Source organism: Podarcis pityusensis (genome assembly GCF_964106645.2).
Source record: "Podarcis pityusensis genome assembly, chromosome: 8".
NCBI lineage: Eukaryota > Metazoa > Chordata > Lepidosauria > Squamata > Lacertidae > Podarcis > Podarcis pityusensis.
This window is the reverse complement of record NC_138033.1, coordinates 3,636,642-3,664,311: the sequence shown is the minus strand read 5'-3', so window position 1 is coordinate 3,664,311 and position 27,670 is coordinate 3,636,642. Positions and strand designations below refer to the sequence as shown.

The 27,670-nt window shown below is 48.6% G+C and overlaps 1 protein-coding gene across 1 annotated transcript; it reads left to right on the top strand.

The window, feature by feature from the left end:
* The first annotated feature begins 591 nt into the window (after window positions 1-591).
* LOC308484247 (amino acid transporter heavy chain SLC3A2-like) lies at window positions 592-26,008 on the top strand. Its single transcript, XM_081019024.1, has 9 exons — window positions 592-886; window positions 6,856-7,206; window positions 8,507-8,665; window positions 11,722-11,807; window positions 13,927-14,004; window positions 15,584-15,642; window positions 18,835-19,009; window positions 20,219-20,347; window positions 24,209-26,008. The coding sequence occupies exons 2-9, from the start codon at window positions 6,879-6,881 to the stop codon at window positions 24,557-24,559; spliced, it is 1,365 nt and encodes a 454-aa protein (XP_080875150.1). The 5' UTR covers window positions 592-886; window positions 6,856-6,878; the 3' UTR covers window positions 24,560-26,008.
* The last annotated feature ends 1,662 nt before the right edge of the window (window positions 26,009-27,670 follow it).

Sequence of the window (27,670 nt, the reverse complement as noted above, 5' to 3'; positions counted from 1 at the left end):
CACCACCACCGAGAAGGCCCTCTGCCTGGTTCCCTGTAACCTCACTTATTGCAGCGAGGGAACTGCCAGAAGGCCCTCGGCGCTGGACCTCAGTGTCCGGGCAGAACGATGGAGGTGGAGACGCTCCTTCAGGTATACTTCAGAAAGTCTCGTTGCGTCTGCGAAATCCACATGAAAGGCTAACAGCCCTCCTTGCCCACCCCCACGGCATCTGGCATTCAAAGATATACTTCCCCTAATTATGGGTGCTCGTTTCGCTACTGTGTCTCCCTCAACCATTCCTCAAACAACTGCTTTCAATACACCTGCTTGGAGCAGGACTTAAACAGACATCATCTGATAGCTGGAAGCGATTTAGACCCAAAGGAACCAGAATTCTGGCACCTAATTAAAAATCTCACCCCAAAAATTGCAGCCGGCATGGTCTCTTGGCTTATTTGTGCATGTTACGAACTGGCTCGCTGGGGGTGGGTAGCGTCAAAATCCCTCTCCTTCTTCAGGCTTTTGATCTTTGGACCAAGCGGGTCTTCAGAGAGAGGACTGCTCTCTATTGGTCGCTTAACCACCCGAAAAAGAGTGTCGAGAGCTGGAAAGGAACAAGGTGAGGAGAAGGGGCCTTTCCTCCCGCTTGCACAGCTGACGAAATATTGCCACCCCCCTCCTAATGGTTCACAAGGACCTGGGAGCTCCCAGCCAGCCCCCTCCCCCCCTGTCCAGGACATTGGATGCAAGAGATATCTGGGGAGAGACTTCACCCACTCCTGCCTTCTTCCCAGCCCACCAGAGTCCAGGAAGGAAAGGAGGAGACCCAGAGAGACGGGCCTGTTACTCTCTTTTGTTACTCTCATTCTCCCTGCCCTCCTTTGCAAGAAGAGAACACAACACGGTAAGAGCGACGCCTGTTTTGCAGGACCATTTCATTGCAATATTTGGCAACGCATCCAGTGTTTCCCAAAATGTGATGGCCTCTGTATAACTGTCACAACGACCCTGTAAGGTAGGCCTCGTTTATAATTCCCCCGTTTTGCAGCATGTGGGAAGGCACAGAGAACGGGGGTTCGGCGGGATGGAAGGCAGCATGCCGTATACATTTTAATGTATTTTTAATCTTTGTTGGAAGCCGCCCGGAGTGGCTGGGGAGACCCAGCCAAATGGGTGAGGTACAGATAAATTATTATTATTATTATTATTATTATTATTATTATTAGGCCACCCGGCAAATCCCCAGTTTAGCAACTGCATCCTGAACGGCAGGCGGTCTCTGGGGGCTTCTTTCTCAAGCCACCCCTTTTTTTCCTGGAAAAAAAATTATGCAAGGGACATGTTAATCTGTCCATTTTTGGTTTCTCCTTTTCCCAGTCTTAAATTCCACGCTGCACATTTCCAAATCGGTTCGAGGATTTTACTTTAAGGCCTCCCGACAGTTCGTCACCATTTTCGTGCAAAGTTCTCCCGATACACACCTTTTCGTATGCAGTTGTATGCCTAATAAACACAATTTTTGCAAAGCGATTTCCCTTAATGCAATGTGTTCCTGCGTGTTATTTGCACGGACAAATGACTTTCCGTGCAGAATTCAGGTCCTGGTATATGTAATTTTGTACATGAGACTTGGCTGAGGAGCTACGTTGAAAAATTCAGAGAAGGGTGACTTGTGATGGTTGGTTTGGCTTTGGTTCGTGATTTTTTCCAGAAAGGGTGCATTGGGCAGGTCCATCTTTAATGCAAACTGATTTTAATTTTGTCTCCATTGTTACTGGATGCAGATACAGTGGTACCTCGGGTTAAGTACTTAATTTGTTCCGGAGGTCCGTTCTTAACCTGAAACTGTTCTTAACCTGAAGCACCACTTTAGCTAATGGGGCCTCCTGCTGCTGCTGTGCCGCCGGAGCCCGATTTCTGTTCTCATCCTGAAGCAAAGTTCTTAACCCGAGATACTATTTCTGGGTTAGTGTAGTCTGTAACCTGAAGCGTATGTAACCTGAAGCGTATGTAACCAGAGGTATCACTGTACTGGAAATGACCACATTTCCCCTGTATATGAAACACCTTGTTCCATAGACAGCCAGGGCCTGGGTTCAAATCTCAATCAGCCACGAAGCTCCCTCTCCCTCTCTGCCTCACCTACCTCTACAGGGCTGTTGGGGTGATTAAATGAGGAGGGGGAGGAGGCCGAAACCCGGAAGTACCGGAATGGGTTACTTTTGGGTTTCGGCGGTCGCACATGCACAGAAGCGCTAAATCGCGCTTTGCACATGCGCAGAAGCACCGGATCGCAACCCGTGTGTGCGCAGATGCGGGTTGCAAACGCCGCAGGCTGTGAACGTGCATCCCTCACGGATCACGTTCGCAACCCGAGCATCCACTGTAAATTTCATCCACAGCCTGCTGTATCCATGCAACACAAGCATTTTTCAGACCAGCCACCAGCATTGCTCAGCAGAGAGCTCCAAAATGAGGAACAGATTGTAAGAAAAGTACCTACTAGGATGTGTTAGAATTTAGGCATTTTGTTTTCAGAAAAAAACCCACTAGACCGGGGTCAGCAACCTTTTCCAGCCGTGGGCCGGTCCACTGTCCCTCAGACCATGTGCGGGGGCCGGACTATATTTTTTGGGGGGGAATGAACGAATTTCTATGCCCCACAAATTACCCAGAGATGCATTTTAAATAAAAGGACACATTCTACGATTTAATAAAAGGACACATTCTACTCATCACGATTTAAATCAGTAAAACTTGATTTAAATCTTTTTTTTACAGAAAGACCTGCTGTACAGCATTTTTATACAACCCACTGTACAATACCAACTCACCTCAGGAATACCAACAGTATGTTAGGTGCCACGTTGTAATTGATTATAGTATGTTAGATTTCATATTGTACACAAGTCCAGATTATCCTTATTGTAAAAAACAACAACACTCCAATTTTGGAAATTGGGTGCATGGTTGGAGCAGAACTCTTGCTTGAATTGTACAACCGAATTCGCAGGTCTGTGACTGAATCCTGCCCCCAAACAGTGACTTTCTGGAAGTGCTCTTAAAGGTAAAGGTAAAGGGACCCCTGACCGTTAGGTCCAGTCGTGGCCGACTCTGGGGTTGCGGCGCTCATCTCGCTTTATTGGCCAAGGGAGCCGGCGTACAGCTTCCGGGTCATGTGGCCAGCATGACTAAGTCGCTTTTGGCGAACCAGAGCAGCGCACGAAAACGCCGTTTACCTTCCCGCCGGAGTGGTACCTATTTATCTACTTGCACTTCATGCTTTTGAACTGCTAGGTTGGCAGGAGCAGGGACCGAGCAACGGGAGCTCACCCCGTCGCGGGGATTCGAACCGCCAACCTTCTGATCGGCAAGTCCTAGGCTCTGTGGTTTAACCCACAGCGCCACCAGCATCCCTTGGAAGTGCTCTTATTCTGTGTAAAAGTGCGTAGGATTGGGAGGGGAGAGGTTATCATGGCTCCATCTCAGCAAAACCCTGAGGAATGTATCAGGTCGGTGGCAGATCTTTTCTTGTAACACAGATATGGAAGGAGAGGTGTTGTCTCTCTGCATAGCAGCCGAAAGCCAGGCCTCAGCTGTTTCTGGAATGGCTCTGCAATGCTTGCCACAGCTCTCAGAACATAGTCCAAGAATGCAGTCATCGAAGCACCTCCCACAAATAAGTGGCAGTATCATCACTGTTATCGTCACTGACTCTTTTTTAATGCTCAGGATAGGAGTTGGAAGATTCAGGTCAGAGAAAAAGAAGGATTTGTTTTTTTCATTTATTCATTATTAATGTTACAATACATATATAAGGGACACGGGTGGCGCTGTGGGTTAAACCGCAGAGCCTAGGGCTTGCTGATCAGAAGGTCGGCGGTTCGAATCCCCGCAACGGGGTGAGCTCCTGTTGCTCTGTCCCTGCTCCTGCCAAACCTAGCAGTTCGAAAGCACGTCAAAGTGCAAGTAGATAAATAGGTACCGCTTCGGTGGGAAGGTAAACAGCGTTTCCGTGCGCTGCTCTGGTTCGCCAGAAGCGGCTTAGTCCTGCTGGCCACATGACCCGGAAGCTGTACGCCGGCTCCCTCGGCCAATAAAGCGAGATGAGCGCCGCAACCCCAGAGTCGGCCAAGACTGGACCTAACGGTCAGGGGTCCCTTTACCTTTACATATATGAAATCTTTACATAATGATACATATACATTATATTTGTAAATTCACATTTTCATATTTCATTATGTACCAACATTTATCCATTTCTTGTTTAATGCCCTGTGTCTTCCCTCCACCCGTGGAATTCTTCTTCTTCTTCTTCTTCTTCTTCTTCTTCTTCTTCTTCTTCTTCTTCTTCTTCTTCTTCTATCTGTCATGGATGCTTTAGCAGCGGTCCCTGCATTGCAGGGGGCTGGACTAGATGACCGCCAGGTCCCTGCTGTGCTTCTATGATCCTTCCTGGAAGGAAGCGCGGCTGCTCCTCCTTATCAGCTGTATCCTGCTAAGGAAGGGATCTGAGCCGAGAGATAGCTGGAGGTATCGTAACTGGAACAAGGGTGAGGGAGGCCTTGGAGACGGCCCCTCTCGTGGATTTCTTCACAAAGGCAGACGCAGGAGCAAAGACAGGCGTGTGTGACTTTGGAATGCTGCCTTGATTTTCCCGAAGGTCATTTAAGCTGAATTCCTGCTACCTCCGCCTCTTCCCTGAGACGGGGCAGGATTGCCACATAGTCCCCGCATCCTTCGTAAGAAGCATTTTGCAAGACGCCTTTTCGCAACGCCCACCTTTACAGCGGCAGGAGGGCTGGCCTTATTACTGAGATATGCGGGGAGCCTTCAGAGTTCGGGTGCGGCAACTCCCATTCATTCTCTCATATATATAATTTTTATTAAATTTTCTCTTTTACAATTTAGAATACAGTGGACGCTCAGGTTGCGAACGTGCTCCATGCGGGAGGCACGTTTGCAAGCCGCAGCGTTCGCAACCTGCAGCGCCGCATCTGCGCACGTGCGGGTTGCGATTCAGCGCTTCTGCACATGCGCAAAGCGCAATTTAGCGCTTCTGCACATGTGCGACCGCCGAAACTCGGAAGTAACCCGTTCCGGTACTTCCGGGTTTTGGCGGGTCCGTAACCCAAAAAAATGCAACCTGAAGCGTCTGTAACCCGAGGTATGACTGTATTCATTTAGACAACCTTAAAATATCAGTGACTTCCCTTCTTCTCTTTCCATGGTTCATTTTGCAAGGCATAAATTCCTGCATATTTTATATAATAATAATAACAATAAATTTTTATTTGTACCCCGCCCTCCCCGGCCAGAGATGGGCTCAGGGCGGCTAACTTCATAAAAGTAACACAGTATACAAAGAACATAAGAACATAAAACAGGCAATCAATTAATTAAAATACATCTTAAAATTAGTTCAGAGCAAATTAAAATCTGGACAGATGGCCGTCCATGGGTAAAATTGACAGTGGTTAATATTCTCCAGGGCCAGCTGTTACCTCTGGTCTTATAAAGGACCTGTGAGCGGGCCAGGAGGCCTCTTTAATGCTTGTTCTTATACAGAAAGAAAATAATCAGACTGAAAACCCTGACCAAAGGCCTAAACTAAACCATTCAGTATTCCATTATTACTTCCATCAGAACAGATTTACACTGTTGATTTTATCTTAATGCTGCCAATGTTTTCAAGTGTACACAATTTCCCCTTGTATAGTCAGTATACATCTTCCGATCTTCTTTAAATGAACGTTCTTCTTGTTCTCTTATTCTGCAAGCTGCTCATATTCCATCACTTTACGTTGCCATTCTTCTTTGGCTGAGACTTCACTCGAGCTCCCCATTCATTGTCTTGTGGGCAGGAGAATTTTGTGAACCCATGATTCATCTCAGAATCAGGGTGGATAAAAAGCAATGCTTTTATTTATTTTTATTTATTTAAATTAGTTTTTTTATTTAAATCAGATTTTTTAAATAAAATGCTTTCGGAGGAAAAATCTTTCTAAATATAGTTTTCTTTTTAGGTTACATTATAGTCCAAAGGCTATTCATCAGGAAGTAAGGATTTGTTATAAGTTTTTCACGTGTGCCAAAACTCAGTCTGTTTTTTGTTTTTTTAAATCGTTTAACTGCATCAGGTAACAAACATAGATACATATGCTATAATGCTATTGTTTTAGTTGAATAAATTGTTTAAATTGTTATTAAGGAAATGGTTATTTTTCTCCTTTCAATAAAGCACAGCAGAAAAGTTGTCCAAATATAAACAATAATTTCATAATTTCCTGTCTTTGTATTTCTAATAGTATAACCAAATCAGCTATTTTTGATATAACTGTAAAAACTACTCTGGAAATTTATGATTCCAAAAATGAAACCTTCACCTAGTTGCAAATACTAAGATTATACAGTGGAACCTCGGGTTGCGAACCTGATCCGTGCAGGAGGCACATTCACAACCCACAGCGCGGCGTGTGCCATGATTCAGCGCTTCCGCGCATGCGCAAAGTGTGATTTTGTGCTTCTGCGCATGCGCCGAAACCCAGAAATAACCCATTCCGCTACTTCCGGGTTCAGCGCGTCCGTAACCCGAAAACACACAACCCGCAGCAATCGCAACCCGAGGTATGACTGTACCAGCAAGAATGAGCCTTTCTGTAAAAAAATGATTGAAATCACGTCTTACTGACTAGTGATTTAAATCAAGTCTTCCTGACTAGTGACTGAAATCGTGATTGAAATCGATTTGATTTAAATCAAATCCACCCTGGTCAGAATCAAACCCATACACCCCCAAATACTGCGCTGACTTGCGTTATCCCCACCGCAAAATGCTCCCCTCTTTCCAACTCTGTCTTTGACCCCCTGCAGCTCTGCGGGCAAAGGAATAGAGGATGGGCAAAGCGGAAGACGTGGTCCTCACCTCCCAGGTGCCCAGCGAGAGCATCCCCTTACTTGGCCACGCCCTGCCCAGCCCCACCTACCTGAGCCAGGAGGAGGTGGTCCAGCAGGCGGGGTCTGCCCCCTGGCCGGGCGTCCGCAAGGCCTTGCTCTGCCTCCTGGGGGCGCTGTTCGCCTGCCTGCTCGCCCTGGCCGTCCTCCTCTTGGTCACGATGCCAAGGCCGCGGCCACCCTTGGTCTGGTGGCAGAAAGCCTCCTTCTACCACCTGCCCGCGGCCTCCTTCCCGGATTCCGACGGCGATGGGCAAGGGGACCTGGAAGGTAAGGAGGTCAGGAGGGTTGTGGTTTTTATTTTTAAAAAATTACGTTTTCAAAAAGAGGAACGGAGAGCATATTTAACCTCCTGTCCCTCTCCCACTTAAAACTTCGTACCAAATACAGAATGTATACATATACCATATGACTTCCCTTCCACCCTATTCCTGGCTCCTTTTCTTTTCTGCTACTCCGCGTAATCCACATCTTTTTAATCATCCAATTTGTCACCATTTAAATACTCTCTTTCAGCTCTGCTGGATTTACTGGAGACCTGCTAAGCTATGTATTTGTCTAGATTGGTTCTTAAAATAGTCAACTGCCCATTCCGCCTTATATTCCTTATCTTCGTTTTCTCTTACCCTGTTCGTCAGACCAGCCAGTTCTGCATATTAGAACATTTCACACTGCCAATTCTTCCTTAGTGGGTACTAGACTTGTTCTTCGCCTTTGTGCCAATAAGGCTGTAGCTGAGGAGGTGGCGCATAGTAATAAACTCTTTTGCTTTTTTGGGACCCAAGAGGAAAACCTCAGGTGTTCTGGGGAAAGTTTTTTTTTAAAAAAAAAAATTAATTCATTCTATATGGTTTCCCAATATTCCTTAATTACTTTACAGGACCACCACATGTGGTAAAGGGATTCCTCAATTTCATTACACTTCCAAAATAGACCTTTTCCTTTTTTTAAAGACATTTTCACCAATCTAAAAGGTAAAGGGACTCCTGACCATTAGGTCCAGTCGTGGCCAACTCTGGGGTTGCGGCGCTCATCTCGCTTTCTTGGCCAAGGGAGCCGGCATTTGTGCGCAGACAGCTTCCGGGTCATGTGGCCAGCAGGACTAAGCCGCTTCTGGCGAACCAGAGCAGCACACGGAAACGCCATTTACCTTCCCACCGGAGTGGTTCCTATTTATCTACTTGCACTGGTGTGCTTTTGAACTGCTAGGTTGGCAGGAGCAGGGACCGAGCAACAGGAGCTCATTCCGCCGCGGGGATTCGAACTGCCAACCTTCTCATCGGCAAGTCCTAGGCTCTGTGGTTTAACCCACAGCGCCACCTGCGTCCCAATCTGGTGGGTGTTAAATACCATCTGTGGGCCATTTTCATAGAGTTTTATTTTATTGCACGACATGCCGTGAAATTCATATTTATTTCCCACAACTTTCCCCATCATTCGTAACCAATATAGTGACCCACATCTTGTGCCCACTTAATCATGCTCGATTAAAATTGGGGCAAGAGGGGTGTTAGTTGTGGGGTGGAGTCTAAGCAGTGACCCTGCCTCTCCTCCCTTCTTCTCCCTCAAGGTGTAAGACGTCAGCTGGACCAGCTCCTAGCCTTCTCCATCCAGGCCTTGGTGCTGGGCCCAATCCTCGAGAGTGACCTTGCCAATCTGAGCAGGATCCTACCTGCCCATGGGTCTCAGGAACAGCTGGAAGCCCTGGTGGATGTTGGGAAGAAGGAAGGTATGAAGGGGGGGTTACAGTTCAGTGGCAGAGGTAAAGACCTAGATCAGGGGTCAGCAACCTTTTTCAGCCGTACGCCGGTCAATTGTCCCGCAGACCATGTGGTGGGCTCAGCGGCATAGCGTGGGTTGTCAGCACCTGGGGCAAGGCAAGTAATTTGCGCCCCCTAACCCGGGACAAAGCAAGTAATTTGCGCCCCCTAACCCCTAACCTGCCGCCGCTGCCAGCTTCTTCTTGCTGCTGCCTGGGCTGGGGTATTTACGGTAAGGTAGCCACGGCAGCGGCGGCGGGTCCGTGTCAGGTGATCTGAGGCGAGTTGCCGCTGGCGCTGCCGCCCAAACGACGCCGCTTGCCCGGAGGAGGAGGAGGGCAGAGAGGCGAGGAAAATGCAACATGGCCCAGCAGCAGCAGCGGCGGCGGCGGGGCTGTGAGGAGGGGCTGCCTGGAGCGCCCTCCGCGGCCCTGACGCGCGGGGACCACGGCGAGCGCTGAGAGCCTCTGCCAGCTCGTCGGTTCCGCAAGACATGGGGCTCTGCTACAGCCTGCGCCCGAGGCTCTTCGGCGACTCCGGAGACGGCGAGCGTCCCCCCCAGATGTTGCGCCCGGTGCGGCCGGCCCCCCCTGCACCCCCCACGCTACGCCACTGGGTGGGCTGGACTATATTTTGAAAAAAAAATAATGAACAAATTCCTATGCCCCACAAATAACCCAGAGATGCATTTTGAATAAAAGGACACATTCTACTCAAGTAAAAACATGCTGATTCCTGGACCGTCCACAGGCCAGATTGAGAAGGCCTTTGGTTGCCTACCCCGTCCTAGATTCATAGCATTGGTGCTGACCTTTAAAGCCCTAAACGGCCTCAGTCCAGTATCCCTGAAGGAGCGTCTCCACCCCCATCGTCCAGCCCAGACACTGAGGTCCAGCTCCGAGGGTCTCCTGGTGGTTCCCTCACTGAGAGAAGCCAAGTTACAGGGAACCAGGCAGAGGGCCTTCTCGGTGGTGGCACCCGCCCTGTGGAACACCCTCCCATCAGATGTCAAAGAGATAAATAACTACCTGACATTCAGAAGACATCTAAAGGCAGCCCTGTTCAGGGAAGTTTTTAATGTGTGACATCTCAGTGTATTTTTGGTCTTTGTGGAAGCCGCTCAGAGTGGCTGGGGAAACCCAGCCAGATGGGCGGGGTACAAATAATAGTAAATTATTATTATTATTATTATTATTATTATTATTATTATCATTATCATTATTATTATCATCAAGACGTGGTCGTCCTCCTCTGCCCACCTTCCAGCTTGTCAACATCCTTCTTAAATGTTGGCGCCCAGAACTGGACACAGGACCCCAAGTGGGGCCTGACTAAGGCAGAAGGGAGCAGGGCTATTATCCCCCTTGATCTGGACACTAGGACTTCTGTTGATGCAGCCTAGAAGTTGCAGCACAACAACCTCATCAGGTGTGGGGCAAGATTGTACTTGAAGAACCGCAACCTGCCATTTCCTGCCTTGAAACAGGCCCTGTCTGTGGGCACCGGAAGCTCAGCTGCTTTCTGTGGCATCAGGGCCCCTTGGTCCACCAGCGTGGCCTGCTCTGACTGGCAGCTGCCCTGCGGGGTCTCAGGCAGGACTCTCCTTCGGTGGAGGTTTTTAAGCAGAGGTCAGATGAACACCTCCTCTAGCTGCGATTTCTGCATGGCAGGGGGTTGGGCTGGATGACCCAGGGGGGTCCCTTCTAACTACAATTCAATAATAATAATAATAATAATAATAATAATAATAATAATGTTTTATTATTTATACCCCACACATCTGGCTGGGTTTCCCCAGCCACTCTGGGCAGCTCCCAACTGAATATTAAAAACACAATACAGCATTAAACATTAAAAACTTCCCCAAATAGGGATGCCTTCAGATGTCTTCTGAAAGTCAGGTAGTTGTTTATTTCCTTGACATCTGGTGGGAGGGCGTTCCACAGGGCAGGCGCCACCACCAAGAAGGCCCCCTGCCTGCTTCCCTGTAACCTCACTTCTTGCAGTGAGGGAATCACCAGAAGGCCCTCGGAGCTGGACCTTGGTGTCCGGGCAGAACGATGGGGGTGGAGACGCTCCTTCAGGTATCCTCGGCCGAGGCCGTTTAGGGCTTTAAAGGTCAACACCAACACTTTGAATTGTGCTCAGAAACGTTCTGGGAGCCAATGTAGGTCTTTCAAGACCGGTGTTACATGGTCTCGGTGGCCGCTCCCAGTCACCCGTCTAGCTGCCGCATTCTGGATTAATTGCAGTTTCCGGGTCACCTTCAAAGGTAGCCCCATGTAGAGCGCATTGCAGTAGTCCAAGCGGGAGATAACTAGAGCATGCACCACTCTCACAAGACAGTCTGTGGGCAGGGAGGGTCTTATCCTGTGTACCAGATGGAGCTGGGAGACAGCTGCCCTGGACACAGAACTGACCTGCGCCTCCATGGACAGCTGTGAGTCCAAAATGACTCCCAGGCTGCGCACTTGGTCCTTCAGGGGCACAGTTACCCCATTCAGGACCAGGGAGTCCTCCACACCAGGCCGCCCCCTGTCCCCCAAGAACAGTACTTATGTCTTGTCAGGATTCAACCTCAATCCATTAGCCACGATCCATCCTCCAACCGCCTCCAGGCACTCACACAGGACCTTCACTGCCTTCACTGGTTCTGATTTGAAAGAGAGGTGGAGCTGGGTCTTCAAACTTCAGAGGAAGAGTTGTGGGAGTTGGCTATGTTTAGCCAGGAGAGGAAAAGATGGAAAGGAGATATTTTAGCCACCTTCAAATATCTGAAGAGTGGTCACATGGAAGATGGAGCAAGCTTCTTACCTGCTCCTCCAGAGGAGAGGACTTGAATAAACAGATTCAAACTACAAGAAAGCAGATTCCGATGAAACATTAGTAAGAACTTTTTTTAGGATAGGCGTTGTTCAACATAGGCCTCAACTTCACCGGAGATTTGCATGCAGCGGTTGGGTGGCCATGATTCTCTTATTTTTGCCTTTTCCCATCCCAACTCCCCTCTCCTCCAACCACCCAGGACTCCGAATTTTGCTTGAACTCCCAGTCTGGGAAGAGGAGCTGGACTCCCCTGCAAAGCACAACTGGACACACCATCACCTCAAGGTATGTGGTTGTCGTTCCTCCTCAAAGTCTGGCCATGTTTGCCCGTATTCAGCTGCCAGGGCAGGAGACTGCTGATGTCGGTTTGCTTAAATTCTGAAATAAACTTCAAGCCTGGTTGGAATTCACAGACTTTGGCCCAGAAACCTTTCTTCTGATCCCAGATGTGCAGAGGTTGGCTGGGGGTGGTGGTGCATAAGAAACTAAGAACAGCCTGCAGGATCAGGCTAGTGACCTATCTGGTCCAGAACCCTGTTCTCATAGTAGCCAACCAGATGCACATTATGGGAAACCTGCAGGCAGGACCTGAGTGCAAGATCTGGTCTGCCCCACAGAGGACCTTAAGGTCCAGGAAGTTTAGAGGTCCCAGGCCCTAAGGAAGTTAAATTATCCTCCACCAGGGCCAGGGCCTTCTCAGTGAGGGCTCCGACCTGGTGGAATGCTCTGTCCCATGAGACTAGGGCCCTTCAGGATTGAACTTCCTTCCTCAGGGCCTGTAAGACAGAGCTATTCCGCCTGGCCTTTAATTGAACTTAGCTTGATCTTTTATTTCCCCTTCCTTCCTTCTCCCCTTTTTATGAAGATTCCCCGCTCTGGGATCCCACAGCTAATTCTCCCTTGGTCTCCTCGCTGGCCCAAATAGGACTAACTTAGCCAGCTAGCCCTGGTGATCATCTAATGTTTATTGGATGGATTTCCCCTCCTAAATTGATTTTTGAATTCTGAATTTATTATTCACGTTTTATACTGTATTTTATGCTGTTTTTTGATGCATCGATTATGTGTTTTAAATTTGTTGTTGGCTCCCCTGAGCCTGGTTTTCTGAACCAGGAAGGGTGGGGTATAAATAAAAAATTATTATTATTATTTATAAGAGCCCTCTCCTCTCTTGCGGTTTCCAGATTCAGAAGCACTGCTGCCTCCAACCATGAAGGCAGATTATAGCTGTCCTGTCTAGTAGCCATCGACAGCCCTCTCCTCCTCCATGACTTTGCCCAATCCTCTTTTAAAGCCATCTAGGTTGATGGCCATCATTGCCTCCTGTGGCAGGGAGTTCCATAGAATAACTACACTTGCTTTTTTCCTCTAATATAAAAACTCCCAAATGATGCAAGCTTTCCCTGCCTCAATCATTTTGGTGAACCTTTTCCAGCTATACAATGTCCGTTTTGAGGCAAGGGTTCATCCAGCGCCGGATTTACGTAGAAGCTAAACAAGCTATAGCTTAGGGTCCCACTCTCTTGGGGGCCCCCAAAGAATGCAAAGAGCGGGGAAAAACTGGATGTACATTTCCAAAATATAAGATAAAAAACAAATAAAATAAAACCTACACACAGCAACAGTGTTTTGTGTTGTGTAGGCTCCTATGATGTAAGTCATGGACCCCACCTGCTAGCCTGCTCCCTAAAATATCACTGCTTTGCTCCTTTCTATATACAGTGGTACCTTGGTTCTCAAACTTAATCCATTCTGGCAGTTCGTTCCAAAACCAAAGTGTTCCAAAACCAAGGCACACTTTCCCATAGAATGCAATGCAAAATGGATTCATCCATTCCAGACTTTTAAAAACAACCCATGAAGCAGCAATTTAACATGAATTTTCCTATCTTAATTGTATTTCAGTTCAACAGTTACTTGGATAAAATACATATTTTGTTATGTGCAAATGGGTTGGATGCCTATTAGGTCCATCAGTTACCATATAGCATATCTATCCAACACATAAAACAGCTGCAATTTGTTGTTGACAAAGGACAGCTGGACATATAAAGGGCCCCATTACCTTCAGCAGCTTAGGGCCTCATCAAACCTCAATCCGGCCCTGGGTTCATCCTGTACGTGCACAGAGACACCCTGTGCCCGTGCCAGGGCCACTGGCTCGAATCCGGCCCTTGCTTTCAAGACGCAATATTCTGAGTTGACATGCTCTTGGGCTGAGCCATGACGGGTCCTGGCATGTTCAGTTCCATGCACCGCAAGTGGGCACACAACACATTAACTGAGAAGTCAGTCCCTCTGTCTCAAAGTGGGTCTTATTCCCAGCTGAGTGAGCCTGGGATTTCTGCAGCCAAATTCAGCTCCCCATCCCTGAGCATCCAACTCCTTTTGTTTGACCCTGCAGGGGGCGTTCCAGTTCTGGCAGGCTCTGGGGGTCCACGGATTCCTGGTGGGCAAGGATCCCGCCTGGCGGCTGGAGGCGGTAAGAGCGGTGCCACCCAGTGGCATTTTGTTTACTTGTTTGAAATATTCATATACCACCCTTTCTTATTGAATCCCAGACGGACACTTAAAAAAAAGTAAAAAATTTAAAAAAGCACTTGGGGAAATTTGTGGCTAAGCAACAGGGCACCTGTGCCGTCTGCAGAAGCTGCCAAGTCCAAACCCCTGCTGGCAGCATCTCCAGGTAGGGCTAAAAAACCCTTTCCTAAAATCCTGCACAGATGCTGCCAGTCCGTGTAGACAATATCAAGCTTGTTGTTGTTGTTTAGTCGTTTAGTTGTGTCCGCCTCTTCGCGACCCCCTGGACCAGAGCACGCCAGGCACTCCTGTCTTCCACTGCCTCCCGCAGTTTGGTCAAACTCATGCTGGTAGCTTCGAGAACACTGTCCCACCATCTCGTCCTTCGTCGTCTCCTCTTCCTTGTGCCCTCCATCTTTCCCAACATCAGGGTCTTTTCCAGGGAGTCTTCTCTTCTCCTGAGGTGGCCAAAGTCTTGGAGCCTCAGCTTCAGGATCTGTCCTTCCAGGGAGCACTCAGGGCTGATTTCCTTCAGAATGGATGCATTTGATCTTCTTGCAGTCCATGGGACTCTCAAGAGTCTCCTCCAGCACCAGAATTCAAAAGCAGCAATTCTTCGGCGATCAGCCTTCTTTATGGTCCAGCTCTCGCTTCCATACATCACTACTGGGAAAACCATGGCTTTAAAATATCAAGCTAGATGGAGCAATGGTCTGACTCTGTGTAAGACAGCTTGCTAGGCACCTGTGTTTCAAGATGATGAAGAAGAAGAAGAAGAAGCAGCAGCAGCAGCAGCAGCAGCAGCAGCAGCCAGGTTTTTATCCAGATCTGCCTGGATAAATAAATCTTTAACTGATGTCGCAACACAAGCTAGGTTAGTGTCTTTCATACTTAAGGAAGCGAAGGGACTGATTGCAAAGTCCCTCCTATTTGTCTGCAGTAGCAACTTCAGGGTTTATGTGGCACTGAGAGGACAGGGACCCCCAAAACCAGTTTTAAAGGGAAATCCGCTTTACAGAGCAAGGCACGAAAAAGAGAGGCGAGTTACAAACGAAGTTTTAATATAGAAGCATTTTAAACTCCAGACTCTGTACATACTCGAACCTAACAAGGGTTTTGGGCAGCCTTTAACCCTCACCCCAGCTTCCTCACATTTGGGGTGAGCGTAAGAACAGACTCCATTGGCCCATCTAGCCAACACGATGCCTTTATGGCAGGCACCCCCAAACTTGGCCCTCCAGCTGTTTTGGGACTACGATTCCCATCATCCCTGACCAGCGGTCCTGTTAGCTAGGGATGATGGGAGTTGTAGCCCCAAAACAGCTGGTGGGCCGAGTTTGGGGGTGCCTGCTCTATAGGTAAAGAAAAGGGAAAAAATTCTAGAAGGCCCCCTTTGCAATGCACATTTGTAAGTACACTGAGGAATCTAAGGTGTGTTGTTGATTGGAACTGCAGTCGGGAACCTGAGCTTTCCCTCTTAGGATTGATGAACCCCAAATATGTGGGTGTGTGATCCTGTCTTCTGTGGGGCTTGATTGTAGGTGCTGGATGCGTGGAGTGAGCTGGGCGCTCAAACGAAGCCAGATCGGGGGCAGGAGAAGTAAGTGAGGGGTCAGTGGCCTATGGGGGTTCTCTGATCTTTTCTTTTCTTTTCTTTTCTTTTTCTTTTCTTTTCTTTTCTTTTAAATAATTCGTCTTTCTTGATTTAAAATATCATCTTACATATATGTTACAAATAGTTACAACAAAATTTAACACGAAATTATAAGAGAAAAAAAGATAAAGAAATAAAAATAAAAAAGCAAAAGAGAGTTAACAATAAGAAAGGAACATTGGTTATAACATCCTGTCTTATCTAATAGAGTCTTCTGAAAGAAACTTCCAATCATTCTCTTTGTACTTTTACTGTTATCTTAATTTTGTTGCACAGTTTGTTTTATAACTTTTCCTGTATATTTTTCTAGTATGTTTATTCCATTTGTTTTTTATATACAAGTATCATTCAGTTCTGCTAGGATAACGTCATTTTTACAGCACAATCTTATATATACTCTTTGAATAGTCCCCATTCTCTGTATATTTTTTTATTTGGGGCTCCTCTAACTTTTCCGCTCAGCTTTGCTAATTGAAAGTACTCTTGCATGAGTGATTGTCAATCTATTCTTGTAGGTGTTGTTTCACTTTTCCAACTTCTGGCTATCAGTATTCTTGCAGCCGTAATTGAATACATAAGCAGTGGTCTTGTATTTTGCTTTATTTCTATGGGCAGAATTCCTAGAAGGAAAATCTCCGGCCTTTTTTAAAAAGTCAATTTAAATGATTTCTTAAATTCATCATATATTTTATTCTCTGATCTTTTCAATTTCCTTTCCCCCAGACCCTCCTTAGTCCAGGGTCTGCGAGGACCTCTGGTGGCAGGACTGGGGAATGCAGGCAGTCCCAAGGCATTGGAGAATCTGAAGTTTGGGAGGCTGGGGGTTTGCCCTTTTATTGGGTACTTTTAGGCATCACCCCAATATCTGAGTGGCAAGACATTCCAGTGCTTGGCCAGGGTTCAGTTTCATAGGAATGAAGAACAGCAGATACTGTCGTGTCCTTAGGATATATTTACTCATCTATGAAACCTGGGCATAATACATCAACGTTAAGCATAGCCTCCAACATTTCTCAGATGAAAATAGGGACATCCTATTCCATAATAAAAGGGACGTGGGTGGCGCTGTGGGTTAAACCACAGAGCCTAGGACTTGCCGATCAGAAGGTCGGCGGTTCGAATCCCCGCGACGGGGTGAGCTCCCGTTGCTCGGTCCCTGCTCCTGCCAACCTAGCAGTTCGAAAGCACATCAAAGTGCAAGTAGATTAATAGGTACCTCTCTGGCGGGAAGGTAAACGGTGTTTCCATGCGCTGCTCTGGTTCGCCAGAAGCAGCTTAGTCATGCTGGCTACATGACCCAGAAGCTGTACGGCAGCTCCCTCGGCCAAGAAAGCGAGATGAGCGCCGCAACCCCAGAGTCGGCCACGACTGGACCTAATGGTCAGGGGTCCCTTTACCTTTAAGGAAAAGCAGGACATTCTGGGATCAAATCAGAAACCAGAACGGCTTCTGTAAATCCGGGGCTGTTCCTGGAAAATAGGGACACTTGGGGTGGGGTGGGGGGGGTCTGCATTAATTGCTTCTCCGTTAGTTGCAGCTTTAGGTCCAGCACAGAGCTAGCAGGTCTCCAGCTTCCAGCCTCTTTCCACCCATTAGCCTGGAAGGCCCCCTCACATAGTTGCAACCTAGCTCATTCTTTTGTGATGCTGATGAGGACACTGAGGTGGCCAGCCCAGGTAACAACCTTACAAAAAACTTGTGCGGCCAGCCCAGCAGCCTCCTCCAATAGATTCCAACCAGCACTGGGCACAGGACTCCAAGGACTGGAAGGTACTCAGGGCATCATCTAGACTGACCCTGAAATGCACGACGTCATTCGTCCCAAATGCATTGCACATAGTTAGCCGGGAGATTCTGCAATGTCCATCTTTTATTTAGAATTCATTCAGATTGGTTTGTAGGGAGGTCATATGACATCACATTGCCATCTTGCACTTTGCAATGCATTCATGTTCCAGTGGCGCCCGCCCTGTGGAACACTCTTCCATCAGATGTGAAGGAAATAAGCAGCTATCTTATCTTTAAAAGACATCTGAAGGCAGCCCTGTTCAGGGAAGTTTTTAATATTTAATGATGTATTGTTTTTAACACTCGATTGGGAGCCGCCCAGAGTGGCTGGGGAAACTCAACCAGATGGGCGGGGAATAAATAAATTATTATTATTATTATTATTATTATTATTAGGTGGGATTCAAACGCATACCAGCAATTCAGGCTGCACGGTTACAGGCAATCCGCTGTTCTTGCACAACAAACCCACTTCCCCCTTTAAAAGGAAAAGCAGGCTTTTCGCAACGAGGAAGCCATGGCGAAACGCACTGGGAAATGTTGTGTTATTGCTGGACATAACATCGTATAACCCCCTTGGTGCATGCACCATAAGCAGGTCATCTGGAAGCAACCCCTGACGGGTCCCTTACTGCAAAAAAAAGTCTTGTATCTGTGCTGGTCCCGGGGGGGGGGGAGGTTACCATGTGGCATGGTCTGAGTCTGGTCCTAGGTCAAGGGTCTGGAGGCTGTCCGTCAAGGGCGAAACGGGGTCCAAGGCAAGGAGCCGGGCGTGGTCAGGAACTCTGGAAGAGCAGGACAGGGTGCAGGCAGGAACAGGCTACCAACAACGTTGCTCCCGCAACCTGGGACTGGGCTGACTGGCCTTTATCTCCTCTGAGGCATAGGGCGGTCCCGGCCCACAGGTGACTCGCCTCTCCTGGCCTGGAGGCGAGCACTCCTCCTGCGGGAACTTAGTTCCCTCCGCCTCTCTGCCCTGAGCCTCTGCAGCTCAGGAGAGGCTGGAGGGTTACTGGACCCAGCAGCAGCTTCACCTTCCCCTGACAGGGCTGAGAGTGGAGGACCTGAGGGCAATGGGTCCTCAATCACCTCCGGAGCCAGAGTGGATACATCTGGTGTCTGCTCCTGAGGATCCGGCACAGGTGCAGGCCCTTCAGGTTCAAGCCCCTGCCCCAGCTCAGCCGGTCCTGAAGGTGGGGACTCCTGTGCAGGCTGGGATTCCTCCGGTTCAGCCTCTGAATCGGATTCCCAGGCCATCACAGCATCGAAGCAGCAAGCATTTGAAATCTGCAATTCAGCACACGCCCTGCAAAACAGTGACAGGGTTAATTTCACATGCATCTCTTTCAGGGTCCTGATTGTCCTGGACGAGAGCGAAAGATGCAACATTTCTTGCCGGGTGCCTGACAGCGTCATCCTCAGCTGCCGTCTGCTGGGAGGCGAGAAGAACCTGACTGCCCAAGGACTGGCGCAACGGGTGGAAGGGGCCTTGGGGCACCCGCAGGAGGCCTGGCCCGGCTGGATGGTGAGGAGGGACTTTGCTTGGGCTGCGTGAAACTTCTCTGGTGCAAGCTGCTTTTTGAATTATTATTTTTAAAAAAATATTTGGTTTTTCAGATTTTTCACATATCCAGCATAAAAACAAAATTACAAGGAATCTCTTGGACTTCCCTCCTTCCCTTTGTGGGTCCTATTGTTAATCATTTCCTCCTGCATCTTTTATAATAATCCAAATATTTTATCTCTCCATTGTATCCAATGTTCACCATTAAACTACAAGTGACATTCCAATCTTACTAACGATTTTAACTGTTTACAATGGTCTTGAAGATAAGTTATAAATTTCCCCCCATTCCTAATTAAAATTTTGGTCTTCCTGATTTCTGATTCTTCCAGTCATTTTAGCCATGTTGGCAAAGTCCATCAATTTGATCTGCCATTCCTCTCTGGTAGGGACTTCATATTCTTTCCATCTCTGGGCAAGTAACATCTGGGCAAGTAACACATAGATAAATTGTCTTTTCTGCTCCCTTGGGATTTCAGCACCTGGAATTCCTAAAAGGAAGGCTTCTGTTTTGTTTTTTTAGAAAAGGTTATTTTAAACATTTTTTCCAACTCATTATATATCATTTCCCAAAATCCTTTTACTACCTTACATTTCCACCACATATGGTAGAAGGTGCCTTCTTTTCCCTTATATTTCCAGCATACATTTTTTTCAACTCATTATATATCATTTTCCAAAATCCTTTTACTACCTTACATTTCCACCACATATGGTAGAAGGTGCCTTCTTTTCCCTTATATTTCCAGCATACATTTTTTTCAACTCATTATATATCATTTTCCAAAATCCTTTTACTACCTTAAATTTCCACCACATATGACAGAAGGTGCCTTCTTTCCCCTTATATTTCCAGCATACATTTGACTCCGTTTTATACATTTTTCCTAATTTACTAGGAGTTAAATACCAATGGAACATCATTTTCATATAATTTTCTTTCAACGTATAATATGCTGTGACATTTAAATCCCAATTCCATAACTTCTTCCAAGCTGTAAATTGTATATTGCACAAGCAGCTTGTAATCTACAATTCTACGAAAGGATTTGTTGTGCCGAGAAGGCACCCAAATAATCCCTTGTGAAAAAAGATAAACCGGTAAACGAGTCAAGGCCTCGGTTTGGGGTCCACATCCCTTTCTGTTCCCTGTTTCTCTCTCTCTTCCAGGTGCCATGGGGATCCCCACTGAAGGCTGGCTTGGGGCAGATGTTGGGAGTTCTCCAGCTCACCCTTCCAGGAGTCCCGCTATTGCAAGGTGGCGAAGGATCCCCTGTTCCAATGCAGAATGCGTCCACGGTGAGACACAGACCATTGTCTCACACTTGGCGAAGGGCTTTAGCTCAGTGCTAAAGCATGTCCACTGGGTTGAATCCCCAGAATTTATTTATTTATTACATCTCTCAAACCTTCAGTGAGTTAGAATAGAATAGAATTTATTATTTATACCCCACCCATCTGGCTGGGCTCCCCCAGCCACTCTGGGCGGCTTCCAACAAAATATTAAAATACAGTGGTCTGTTAAACATTAAGAGCTTCCCTAAAGTGGGCTGCCTTCACCTGGCTTGAGAGCAGTACATGTGAAAAGGATCTAGGAGTCTTGGTTGACCACAAACTTGACATGAGCCAACAGTGTGACGCGGCAGCTAAAAAAGCCAATGCAATTCTGGGCTGCATCAATAGGAGTATAGCATCTAGATCAAGGGAAGTAATAGTGCCACTGTATTCTGCTCTGGTCAGACCTCACCTGGAGTCCTGTGTCCAGTTCTGGGCACCACAGTTCAAGAAGGACACTGACAAACTGGAACGTGTCCAGAGGAGGGCAACCAAAACGGTCAAAGGCCTGGAAACAATGCCTTATGAAGAACGGCTAAGGGAGCTGGGCATGTTTAGCCTGGAGAAGAGGAGGTTAAGGGGTGATATGATAGCCATGTTCAAATATATAAAAGGATGTCACATAGAGGACAGAGAAAGGTTGTTTTCTGCTGCTCCAGAGAAGCGGACACAGAGCAATGGATCCAAACTACAAGAAAGAAGATTCCACCTAAACATTAGGAAGAACTTCCTGACAGTAAGAGCTGTTCGACAGTGGAATTTGCTGCCAAGGAGTGTGGTGGAGTCTCCTTCTTTGGAGGTCTTTAAGCAGAGGCTTGACAACCATATGTCAGGAGTGCTCTGATGGTGTTTCCTGCTTGGCAGGGGGTTGGACTCGATGGCCCTTGTGGTCTCTTCCAACTCTATGATTCTATGATTCTATGTCTTCTAAAAGTCTGGTAGTAGTTCTTCTCTTTGACATCTGCTGGGAGGGCGTTCCACAAGGCGGGAGCCACCACCGAGAAGGCCCTCTGTCTGCTTCCCTGTAACCTGGCTTCTCGCATTGAGGGAACCGCCAGAAGACCCTCGGCACTAGACCTCAGTGTCCGGGCAGAACGATGGGGTGGAGACGCTCCTTCAGGTATACTGGAGTTGGGAACTTGCCCTGCTTGTGAAGACAGGCTCTGGCAGATGGACTAGCTGAAATCAAGAGGGGGGTCCAATGCAGAAAAAGGTGGGTTTTGCACAAGCTGTAATGGGTGGGCGGGTGTGGGGGACTCCCTGGTCCTGAATGGGGTAAATGAGCCACTGAATGACCAGGTGCCCAGCCCGGGAGTCATTTTGGACTCACAGCTGTCCATGGAGGCGCAGGTCCATTCTGTATCCAAGGCAGCTGTCTCCCAGCTTCATCTGGAACGCAGGATGAGACCCTCCCTGCCCGCAGACTGTCTTGCCAGAGTGGTGCATGCTCTGGTTATCTCCCACTTGGACTACTGCAATGCACTCTACGTGGGGCTATCTTTGAAGGTGACCCGGAAACCACAACTAATCCAGAATGCGGCAGCTAGACTGCTGACTGGGAGTGGCCACTGGGACCATATAACACCGGTCCTGGGAGACCTACATTGGCTCCCAGTACATTTCCAAGTACAATTAAAAGTTTTGGTGCTGACCTTGAAAGCCCTAAGCGGCCTCAAAGGCCCAGTATACCAGAAGAAGCGTCTCCACCCCCATCGTTCAGCCCGGACACTGAGGTCCAGCTCCAAGGGCCTTCTGACAGTTCCATCCCTGCAAGAAGCCAAGTTACAGGGAACCAGACAGAGGGCCTTCTCAGTGGTGGCACCCGCCCTGTGGAACGCCCTCCCATCGGATGTCAAGGAAATAAACAACTATCTGACTTTTAGAAGACAGCTGAAGGCAGCCCTGTTTAGGGAAGCTTGTAATGTCTGGTGTTTTATTGTATTTTTCATATTTTGTTGGAAGCTGCCCAGAGTGGCTGGGGAAACCCAGCTGGATGGGCGGGGTAAATTATTATTATTATTATAATTAGAAGTCAGGAGCTGATGAGGAAGGGAGCCCATTTAAGAGAAGCAAATGTCTTGCTCTGCTTTCCTTTGGACCACATCAGTGAGGCTGAGAGGGGGGGTCTGGGCATCCCAGGACCTCCATCCACACTGCGCCCCACCAAGGTCACTTTGCTGCTGCTAACCAGCACTGGAGGCAGCAGTGTCAAGTTACCGGTCCCCTTCCTCATTTCACAACCCTGTGAGGAATGCTAGGCTGAGAGGCAGTGACTGGCCCAGTGTCACCCATTGAGCTTCATGGCTGGCAGGGGCGGTGGGATTCGAACCCCACTCTCACCCCGCCCTAGTCTGACACTCTAACCACTACACCATGCTTCCGCTCAATCATCCTGTAGGGCTGTGAGTGTGCCCTCTCTGAAACTGGAGATTTGCACTTGCCACTTGCCCGGCGCCCCAACCTAAAAAGGTAAAGGGACCCCTGACCATTAGGTCCAGTCGTGGCCGACTCTGGGGTTGTGGCGCTCATCTCGCTTTATCGGCCGAGGGAGCCGGCTTACAGCTTCCGGGTCATGTGGCCAGCAGGACTAAGCCGCTTCTGGAGAACCAGAGCAGCGCATGGAAACGCCGTTTACCTTCCCGCCGGAGCGGTACCTATTTATCTACTTGCACTTTGACGTGCTTTCAAACTGCTAGGTTTGGCAGGAGCAGGGACCGAGCAACGGGAGCTCACCCCGTCACGGGGATTCGAACCGCCAACTTTCTGATTGGCAAGTCTGTGGTTTAACCCACAGTGCCACCCGCGTCCCTCGCGCCCCAACCTACACAACCCTTAAGTACGCCCATATCTCCTGCCGCCCCCTTGACTCTTAGCACCCCACCTCGGTGATCCTACCCCCCCTTTGGGAACCACTGATCCAGCCCAAATGCAGCAACACTGACTTGTGGTCTGATGGCACCGCTGACCCCCTATTTAAATCAGCCCCTTATTCAAAGCGATGAGGACTAGAATCCTGTTGTGTGTGTTTTTCGAGGGGACGTCCCTCGCGCAGCTGCTGCGTGTATGCTTCACATGCAAACGGTCCTGGGTTCCATCCTCGGCATCTGCAGGTAGGCCTGGACCTGCCTGAAACGCTGGAGAGCTGCTGCCAGTGTAGACAGTATGGAGCTAGGTGTGATGGCCTGGGATTCGGACTCGGAGGCTGAACCTGAGGAATCCCAGCCTGCACAGGATTCCCCACCTCCAGAACCAGCTGAGCTGGGGCATGAGCCTGAAGGGTCCTCCACCTGTGCTGGATCCTCAGGTGCAGGCACCAGCTGAGTCTGCTCTGGCTCCGGAGGTGATGGAGGACCCATTGCCTGCAGGTGCTCCACTCTCAGCCCCATCAGAGGAAGCTGAGGTTGCCTCTGGGTCCGGTCACCCTCCAGCCTCTCCTGAGCTGCAGAGGATCAGGGCAGAGAGGCGGAGGGAACTAAGTTCCCACAGGAGGAGTGCTCGCCTCCAGGCCAGGAGAGGCGAGTCACCTGTGGACCGGGACCGCCCTATGCCTCGGGGCAGATAAAAGCCAGCCAGCCCCAGTCCCAGGTTGAGGGAGCAACATTGTTGGTAGCCTGTTCCTGCCTGCACCCTGCCCTGCTCTTCTGCCAGAGTTCCTGACCTCACCCAACTCCCTGCCTTGGACCCTGCTTCAGCTTTGACGGACAGCCTCTATACCGCACCCTTGACCTTGGACTGGACTCGGACCTCGCCGCACGGTTAACCCTCGGGACCAGCACACTAGGTGGGTCAGTGGTCTGAGGCTGCTTTCTGTGCTCTCTCAATTAGGAAGGAAGCTCTGACCGGGCTCTGCTGGAGATCCTGCACCACTCTCTCCTCACTCTGCACGCCACCTCATTCGCTCTGCACGGCGTCGATTACATCCCTCTGCCCCTTGCCGGCCACTCTGAGGACGTCTTCGCCTTTCTCCGCCCCGGATCCTGCTCCGCAATCCTGGTGGTCTTGAACCTGGGGCCGCGGCCCTTCCAGCTCAGCCTGAGCCAGCTCAACTTCCTGGTTCCTGCCAAGGTCCTCTTCAGCACCCACCCTGAGCCCCAGCGCGAGAGCAATGTGGACCGAGTGAGGCTGACGCCACACCAAGCTGTCCTCCTCCAAGTGCCCAGAGGACGCGGGCCGTGATTGGCTGCCACGGAATCCGGTCCACACAGCTGGCAGCCAATGGGACGCGGAAGGAACTCTTATTGGCCGCTCGGCCGCCCTGCTATCGACCAATGGAAGAGATGCTCCTATCCCATTGGATATTGTAACTGATGCATATACATACCGTATTTTTTGCTCTATAAGACTCACTTTTTCCCTCCTAAAAAGTAAGGGGAGATGTGTGTGTGTCTTATGGAGCGAATGCAGGCTGCGCAGCTATCCCAGAAGCCAGAACAGCAAGAGGGATTGCTGCTTTCACTGCGCAGCTATCCCTCTTGCTGTTCTGGCTTCTGAGATTCAGAATATTTTTTTTCTTGTTTTCCTCCTCCAAAAACTAGGTGCGTCTTGTGGTCTGGTGCGTCTTATAGAGTGAAAAATACGGTACTTATAATGCTGATTGGTGAGACTCGCCCGTGAGACCACTTTAATCAGACATGGCTTCCCCAAAATTATTCTGGGAAGTGTTGGGTGCTGAGAGGTGTTAGGAGACCCCATCCCATTCCCCTCACAGAACTACAATTCACAGAATGGTTTTCAGGATCAATCCCTCTTCCCAGGGAACTCTGGGAATTGTAGCTCTTCGAGGGGAATAGGGGTCTATGGAGGAGTTTCAGCACTCTTAAACTACATTTCCCAGAAATTTAGGGGGTGGCAAGAAGCCATGGCTGTTTAAAGTGGCATCATAGTGTGCTTTAAATATATGGTACGACTCTGACCTGAGAATGATGGAATGCCATCCTCCTTTTGGCCACATCCATGTGGGCTAAAAAAACCCTGTCACTGTGCATTAAAATGAAATAAAGGAAATCTCCCAGATGTCTGCTTAGTTGAGCCCTTGACTGTTGAAAAGGGTTATTATCCTGGACCTAGAGCTTTACATATAGGGTGCAAACAGGGCCTAGCATAAGGGGTTACCACAGACCCCAAATAAATGTGTCATGCTATGAGGTCAGGGATAGAGGTTTCCTCTCGTGTGTGTGTGTGTGTTTTGTTGTTGTTTAGTCGTGTCTGCCTCTTCGTGACTCCCTGGACCAGAGCACGCCAGGCACTCCTGTCTGCCACTGCCTCCCGTAGTTTGGTCAAACTCATGCTGGTAGCTTCGAGAACACTGTCCCACCATCTCGTCCTCTGTCGTCCCCTTCTCCTTGGGCCCTCCATCTTTCCCAACATCAGGGTCTTTTCCAGGGAGTCTTCTCTTCTCATGAGGTGGCCAAAGTCTTGGAGCCTCAGCTTCAGGATCTGTCCTTCCAGTGACCACTCAGGGCTGATTTCCTTCAGAATGGATGCATTTTATCTTCTTGCAGTCTATGGGACTCTCAAGAGTCTCCTCCAGCACCAGAATTCAAAAGCAGCAATTCTTCGGCGATCAGCCTTCTTTATGGTCCAGCTCTCACTTCCATACATCACTACTGGGAAAACCAGAGCTTCAACTATACGGACCTTTGTTGGTAAGGTGATGTCTCTACTTTTTAAGATGCTGACTAGATTTGTCATTGCTTTTCTCCTAAGAAGCAGGCGTCTTTTAATTTCGTGGCTGCTGTCACCATCTGCAGTGATCATGGAGCCCAAGAAAGTAAAATCTCTCACTGCCTCCATTTCTTCCCCTTCTATTTGCCAGGAGGTGATGGGACCAGTTGCCATGATCTTCGTTTTTTTGATGTTGAGCTTCAGACCATATTACAGCCATGCAAAGAAAAGGGGGATTATGGGATTCCAGGCAAATTCAGGCTCCAAATTTCACACACCCATAGATACAGAGTGGGGAAGGTGGTTGGTTCCGCAGCTGGCACACACAGAGGGGCAGAGCCAAGATAATTGTAGCCAACGCTCTCCAAACGCCAACTCCCTTGGCTGACAATGTCTTCCCTCCCACAAGACAAACAGGGGAGGGAGGCCAGCTGGAGTTCATCTCCACAGGGCTTCATCTGTGCCCTATTCAGTCATAAGGTCATAGGGGACCAACTAGAGAGGGGGCGCCTCTGAGCATACACAGAGTAACCACAGCCAGTTCCCCACATTCCCACGAGCAGAGAGCCGATCAGAAATCTCCTCTTCTGGGGTGGTTTAAGCCTCGGGAGTTCTTCCTTTGACAAGCTCTCTGCTTCAATGGAGCTTTTTAAGCAGAGGTCAGATGGCCATCGGTCAGGGATTCTTTAGCTGTGATTCCTGCATGGCGGGGGTTGGACTAGATGACCCTTGGGACCCATTCCAATTTGACGATTCTAGGCCTCAGTTTGCATAGGAACGAAAGGGCTATGGGAGAACTGGTATACAGGGGGACAAGGTGGTCCCTGATGATGATGATGATGATGATAGTAATAAAGTTTATTTATACCCCGCCCTCCCTGGCCAGAGCCTGGCTCAGGGCAGCTAACACCAGTAAAATTACAGTAAAAGCATAATGGGGGGGGGGGGCAATTTAAAAGACAAGTTAAAATGCAGTTTAAAATGCAGCCTCATTTTAAAAGTAGCCCATAAACCAAAACCCTAAGGGGAGGGAAGCATAAGGGTCAGACTGAGTCAAAACCAAAGGCCAGGCAGAACAGCTCTGTCTTGCAGGCCCTGCGGAAAGATGTCAAGTCCCGCAGGGCCCTGGTCTCTTGTGACAGAGCGTTCCACCAAGTCGGGGCCAGTACTGAAAAGGCCCTGGCCCTAGTTGAGACCAACCTAACCACCTTGCGACTTGGGACCTCCAACATGTTGTCATTTGTGGACCTTGAGGTTACCTGGTTCCTATTAAGCCCTTTAGTCTTTCATACCTCAGCATTGATACCTTGAACAAAGCTAGGAGATTTTCTGGCAGCCAGCAAGGAGCTTTCAGTAACTGCATAATGGATGCAAAGTTGTTCTGGCCAAAAGCTGCGTTGCTTCACTCTGCATGAGCTGCAGTTTCTGAATCAACTTAATTAATAATATTAACAACAACAACAACAATTTATTACTTATGCCCCGCCCATCTGGTTGGGTTTCCCCAGCCACTCTGAGCAGCTTCCAACAGGAGATTTAAAATACATTAAAACATCAGTCATTAAAAAACTTCCCTAAACAGGACAGCCTTCAGATGTCTTCTAAATGTCAGGTAGTTGTTTA